The following is a 6,685-nucleotide window of genomic DNA, read 5'->3' as shown; positions in this document are numbered from 1 at the left end:
GTGTTGTACATTTCAAAATAAAATTCTACAGCTGATCCAGATTAAAATAAATTCTGTTCATGATTCAGCACAGCATTCACATTTCTACATCTGTGTGCTCTGCTTTACTGAATGATCAAGGACCGAGTCAGACTGTTCAAAACAACCTCACATCGGGGGGTTACAAATGCACAGCGCGATAGATGCAAAACGCCCAGACTTTTACCAGTGGGTGGAGAAAAAGCAAATCAGACTGTCGTTGACGATTTGCATAAACATTTACATCCCTCCGTGTGTGTGTGTGTGTGTTGTGAAATGATGGGGGATACAGTACAGCGTAAACTGGATTGCTTTGTTTGTGTGGTAGATAAATCCTCAGCCTCAGCAGCTGACCTCCACTTTGGCCTTCACATTTCTCTAACACAACACATCATGGCTGCTTAAGTTTCATTCCTCATTTAATACCATGTAGAGTAAAGCTAAAACATTATTCATTTTGATAATTGTTTTTTGTGGAATTCGAAAGTCTGAATTTTCCTGCTTTCGTGTGCACGTATGATAGATTTCTTCACAGTTTCCATGTAACCACCAGAAATGAGGCTACAATTTTTACTGAAATTTAAATGTATGTTTTTTGAGTAATAAGCAATGTTGGTGAAATCTCTTTGTGCATGTGTTTGCTCCTTTGGCCCTGAGGTTAGTGGATAATGGACATCACAGAGGACAGACAAGCAGACAGAAGAACATCTGTTGGCAGATAACTCAAATATTCCACTCCATCGCTGTGACAGTTAATCTAGTGTTAGAAGTGATCTCATGCACAAAACAGCTAGTAGTACTCACAGTGCACTTAATAATTATGAAGTATTTTCTAGAAACCCTGGAAGAGCGTCTCTCCAAGTTGAAGGTGAAGGTTTTGTTGTATAACAACACATGTGTGTTTTTTAGATCGCAGCAGACGTTCGAACCGCCAAGCGAGAGCTGAAGAAGGCTCGGACCGTCCTGCAGATGGACAAGCTGAAGTGCAGGAAGAGAGTTCTGCGACGCCTCGGCTTCGCCAGCCCCTCTGATGTCATCGAGATGAAAGGGCGGGTTGCCTGTGAAATTAGCAGGTAGGGAAGGATAGAGCACGCACCCAGCAAACAATTTGTGTAAATATAGATATAATATAGCTGCTTAACTTTTGTTGTATTCTGAAGTGACAAATAAGTCTTTTAGGGCAGTTTAATATTAAATGGAGATTTAGGAAAGTAAAATTGATTTAATGGAGCAAAGGGTTGTGGCTCCAAAGTCTGTTCGTTGTTGCGAGGTGCCACCGCAGTAATGGCGGTTTTTCTACTTCCATCTGCAGCCCAGATTTGTCTATTGATGAGACGGACAGTGAATCTGGATGGTGAAATGTTGCATGGATTGTGGTTTAGGGTGTAGTTAAGTGTGAGTCCTGCCAGGCCTGAAGCATGAGGGTACATCTGCTCTCGCCTATCCTTACTCACTCCAGCACCCACGCCACAGTTCTGCACAGTTATTACTTGAATAGAACAAGGAAGAAATAAATCAGATCCTGTTTAATAAAGTAATACTGTAATAATTCACTCTGTGTGTGAATCTTTCTAGTGGCGATGAGCTCCTTCTGACGGAGATGATCTTCAACGGCCTCTTCAACGATCTGACGGTTGAACAAGCCACCGCCCTGCTGTCCTGCTTCGTCTTCCAGGAGAATGTACGAACAAATGCACACACAAACACATAATTCCTCCAGTTCTCCATACAAACAGATATTTAAGCCTTCCCCAAACACTGAGATTAAACGGCTGATTCCCCGTTCCCACACATTCAAGCCCCACAAACGCATTCTTGGCCTCCTCCCCTGCGCTGCAACCAAAACAGAAACCTGAGGTTAGTGTGTGTTTGTCTTGCCTAATGAAGCCTGTTCTCTCAATGAGGCAATCCAGGGTCAGATGGTTTGACAAACCTTTTCTTTGGCTCTGCATCCGCTCCGTCCTCAGAACAAGAAATCTCAGTCTGGACTCAATCACAGCTCCCACTCTCGTTATGTCTTACTTGTGTCAGAAAGGAGAGGGAGCAACGACAAGCAGCTGTCATGTGTACCACTACAGGAGCGCTCTGTGTGTGTGTGTGTGTGTGTGTGTACAGCTGTCACCTGTCATTAAAGAGCACCTGCTGTTAGTTTAGCTTGGGATGACGGCAAACCATCCAACTTGTCTTTAAACCACAGATGTATTCTGACATTAAAGTGCTCCCAGGTTCAATCACTTATTCGACAGTGTTAACCATCAGATATTTACTGTTTTAGATAATTGTATACTATTTGACAACATTTAATACTTGAGACAGTTGGCTTTTGTTTAATAGAGGGGGAAAAAAGGCATTTGTAGAAAAATATGTTTTATATTCCTCCAAAGTAAGTTATTAACAGTATAACTTGGTGTCATTCAAATGATATCTGGCTCTAGTTACATATTTGTTTATTGTTTGTTCATTTTTAATGTCGCTACCATGTGACAATTACAGAAATTACTTCTTGTAATAGTTTTTTCCTTCTTTTTTTTTCTATTTATCTTGCTGAGAGTATGAGAAGATCGATATTCTCATATCTGTCCGATCACCATGAAACTACAGTCTGCAAGCCATTTTGCTTAGCTTAGCATGAAGACTTAAAACAGGGAAACGGGTAGCCAAGAAAAAATCCCAGAGCTTGACGAGCTGTTTCACCGTTTCCAGCCTTGTTGCTAAGCTAACCAGCTGCTGGCTGCAGCTTCAGATATGTAGTACAGATATGAGAGTGGTATCGCTTTTTCCATCTTACTCTTGGCAAGAAAGCAAATTAGAACTACTCCTTTTTAGAGAGATGATGAAATTTTGCAAGGACACCAGAGCCTCATTCCCTGTGAAAGCCTTCATCAATGAAATGTTTCGTTTTGCTAATAGTGGGAAGTTAAAGCAAAGGTTAACTACCAGGCAGGTGTTAATGTAGAAAAGGTGATAATTAACGCTGCTGTAGGTAACTTTCAGTGACTAACAATCAAGAAAAAAAATTAGTAGTTTTCTTACCAAATACGAGCAGATCAGATGTTTTAATGTTGAATGTTAAAAACCCCATCTGACCTATACTAAATAGAAACTTATTTTCCTGTAGTTTGAAACCCAGACTACAAAACAAATGTTTGACATTTTCTTTTTGTCCTCCAGGCCAACGAGATGCCAAAACTGACTGAACAGCTTGCAGCTCCGTTGAGACAAATGCAGGTGAGACCACAATAAAACCATCCCCGATTTGTTTCGTTAAAAGTTTGAATTTGTCGAAAATGTGAATGCTGCTGTTGTTTTTGTTATGTCCAGGAGTGTGCGAAGCGCATAGCCAAGGTTTCTGCAGACGCCAAGCTGGAGGTGGACGAGGAGACGTATTTAAACCAGTTTAAGCCCCACCTGATGGATGTAGTGTACGCCTGGGCTAACGGCGCCACATTTGCTCAAATCTGCAAGATGACTGATGTCTTTGAAGGTGCGCCATTCATATTATCCAGCAGACATGACAGGAAGTTAAAATACAGGTGTTGAACTTTCCTTAAATGTACAATGTGTAATATATGGCCAGAAACTTATTTTATCAACAAAATGTTAAAGAAGGTACGACAAGCCTTTAACTGAATCTCGCAGAGGTAGAATGGTGGACAGTAACTAAGTACATTTACTTAAGTACTGTACTACATTCCAGATGGAATTATGGAGTTGTGGAGTTTTGTTTTTAAGTGCTCTTCATGTTACACTTAAATAATCGTTCAAGGACCAAAAGCAAAAGTATCCAATATTTCCCCCCAAAAAGGCTCATTGTTCAAGGATCAAAGAGGTGAAATGATTCATTATTTCCCCCAAAAAACAAAGATTAGAGAGAAGTCTAAAAAATGACTTTAGACAGCAGAACTTTCTTCTTAATGCCTCAATTATCATCTCACTATTTATTTTATGACCCTTTGGAGGGGCTCGACCCCTAGGCTGGGATCCACTTGACTAAACTAGCTAACTGTAAAAAGTAGTTAAAATCAGCTCCACCTCAACCAGCTACGAAGTCAGTGTTGTTTACACATCAGTGCAGCAGTAAGTATCATTTTTCTACAGATGAAGTACTGAAGATGTAGTACAGAAGTACTTCTAATAATTTTTGTACGTTTTGCTGTAAATACTTTTACCCAAGTAAAGGATCTGAATACTTCTTCCACCGCTGCCAAAGTACAATATGGCCTTAACAAATCCAGTGCAGTCACTGGGAGGCTGTTAAAGGATCACTTATTGATTTATTATGTGGGTTGATTAAAACCAAGTTACATCAATTCTCCCCACAGTTTGTGTCTCTGACTCCCAACAATGACCTCAGCTGTAAAATATTAGATGTCATCGTTCTAAGAAAGTAACTGCAGAGTTGAGAAACTTGAGTATGAGATGAAATCGTGTGTTGGTGAAGAGAGAGAGTTTACGGGTTTCATCAATTCTAACTCCTTTATTCATTTAAATTACAGGTCTGTAACTTTCTAATAATGTTCTGGGGATTTTTCTCAAATAGTCATTTTGTCACTTATTAATGGGAGAAATGGAATTTCCTTGAAAGAAATGCTCCATTTTATACCAACGTAAATGTTAATTAATTATTGATTTACTTACCTATTTATTATTGGATACAAAACTCTCCATACATGTTAATTTATGTTTGCCCATTGACAAATTGCACTGACTGAAGACTGTCTAGGCTAGAATCACAGAATTCAGTAATTAGAAGTGTACCACTTTAACACTGTCTGTCTGTTCCTTATTAGTAGTACCAAGTGACATACCATTCTTTGCTAGAAACCCGGAGTGTTCGTCAAGTTCAAGAAATTAGTTGTTACTGAGGATACTAAGATTGATCCATGGCCAAAACCATTCTTCCAAGATGTCCTTATTCAGACGCTCAATGTGAATTAATGCTGGAATTTGGCAGTAAATAGTTTTCAAAAATAGATTTGGGTGTATTTGTGTCTGTGCTGTACAGGGAGCATCATCCGCTGCATGCGCCGTCTGGAAGAGGTACTGAGACAGATGTGTTCTGCAGCCAAGGCCATAGGCAACACGGAGTTGGAGAACAAGTTTGCTGAAGGTAAGAAACCTCAGGGTTATTAGAGCTGAAACAATTAGTAATTCAACAGGAAATTAATTGGCAATCGTTAAGGCCATTTTTTTAATAGCAAAATCACAAATTCACTGCTTTAAACCTCTCAAATGTTTGCTGGTTTCTTAGTCTTCTGTGACACTTAACTGAGTATCTTTGGGTTTTGGACTGTTGGTTGGACGTAACCTTGGACTCTCAGACACCTGGAACATGGTGACTGCCATTATCTGACCTTTTTTCATTATCCAGATGATACATGAACAAATAAAAATAATCGTTAAGATTTTCAGGTTATGCTTGCAACCAACGTAAATTTCTGCTCCACAACCTTAAGTATGTTGTTTGACATGATTCACCCATGTGATTATACGTACAGTTGTTAAGTCTTGAAAATGGACTGGTTATACAAGTAACTACAAGATGTATTTTGGTAAATTCTTCTTACTAGATGAAACACTTCTGAAATGGATGTCCGTTTGGAATTAAACTTCTGATTTGTTGAAGTTAATAATGAATCATTTGCTCTTAATTTCTGTGTCTTCTAGGAATAACGAAGATCAAGAGAGACATTGTATTTGCTGCCAGTCTCTACCTATAATGAGCTACTACTGGAGGATAAATGCTGTTTTTCAGCTTCACTTTAGGATTAAGCCCCGATCATCTTGACTTTTTTTTTGTCACACTGGGATCAAATATTGTGCTATTTAATCCCAACGTGTTAGTTAATTTGTCTTTCAGATCATTTCTGATTCTTTTCATCATGACTACTTACCTGAACGATGTAACGTCCTGTCGAGTCACGTTATTAACGGTGAGAATGTCTAACAATGTAAACATTGTTTCATTTGGGTGAATACATCGACGTGGCCAGAATACATTGAACATTCATGCTTTTATTATGTTTGCTTACATGAGAAAGTGGTGCATAAAATTACATTTATATATATTTGAGAAAGTAAACAACACAATTCATGCTTTAATTCTACGTGACAGCTCATGACATAATATAACACTTATGTTTCATTTGTGGTCATGTTAATAAGTAAAATGGCTTTATTTGTCCTTTATTCCTTCTTATTTTAGACATTTGTACATATTTGTAACATTTTTTTCAATAAACATCTGTATGGAGATTTGTTTTTACATACAGAGGATACAAAAGCACACTGTCGCTTCACTTGAGTTTATTAGTTCTTAGATACACATGGAGCTGTGATAGCAGCAGTCCAGCAAAGGCAACACAGGACTTAAACTGACCGTCTACTCTTCAACTCTCTAACCAAACATGATAAAAGTCGAGCTTCCTCCTCGACTACATTAGGTTAGACAGTTGGAGAATAAGGTGGCAGTGGCCTGGAGTCAGCAGCTCCAGATGTGAAGCAGTGGTTTAGGACCAGCTATAGCCTCCAGCACATTCAAGCCTTGAGAAGCAAACATTCCTCTTATAATTAGCCCTTTAATTAACACTGGACTTAAGGCAACAGTTATGAGACTCAGACGTGTCTCTGGGTGCTGGAGTCGACCTAAAAACTGACCCCATCAGAT

General features: G+C 39.1%; 1 protein-coding gene across 1 annotated transcript; it reads left to right on the top strand.

Moving 5' to 3' along the window:
• Positions 1-905: 905 nt before the first annotated feature.
• Positions 906-6,304, top strand: LOC119890900 (exosome RNA helicase MTR4-like). The gene is made up of 6 exons (XM_038702314.1): positions 906-1,091; positions 1,594-1,699; positions 3,190-3,246; positions 3,340-3,502; positions 5,024-5,128; positions 5,686-6,304. Exons 1-6 carry the CDS (start codon positions 988-990, stop codon positions 5,736-5,738), a joined length of 588 nt encoding a protein of 195 aa, XP_038558242.1. The 5' UTR covers positions 906-987; the 3' UTR covers positions 5,739-6,304.
• Positions 6,305-6,685: the final 381 nt, after the last annotated feature.

This window comes from Micropterus salmoides, unplaced genomic scaffold (genome assembly GCF_014851395.1).
Source record: "Micropterus salmoides isolate LMB-PRFRI ecotype aquatic unplaced genomic scaffold, ASM1485139v1 Ms_hic_scaffold_607, whole genome shotgun sequence".
NCBI lineage: Eukaryota > Metazoa > Chordata > Actinopteri > Centrarchiformes > Centrarchidae > Micropterus > Micropterus salmoides.
The sequence above is the reverse complement of the archived record's forward strand: the minus strand, read 5'-3'. Positions and strand labels throughout refer to the sequence as shown.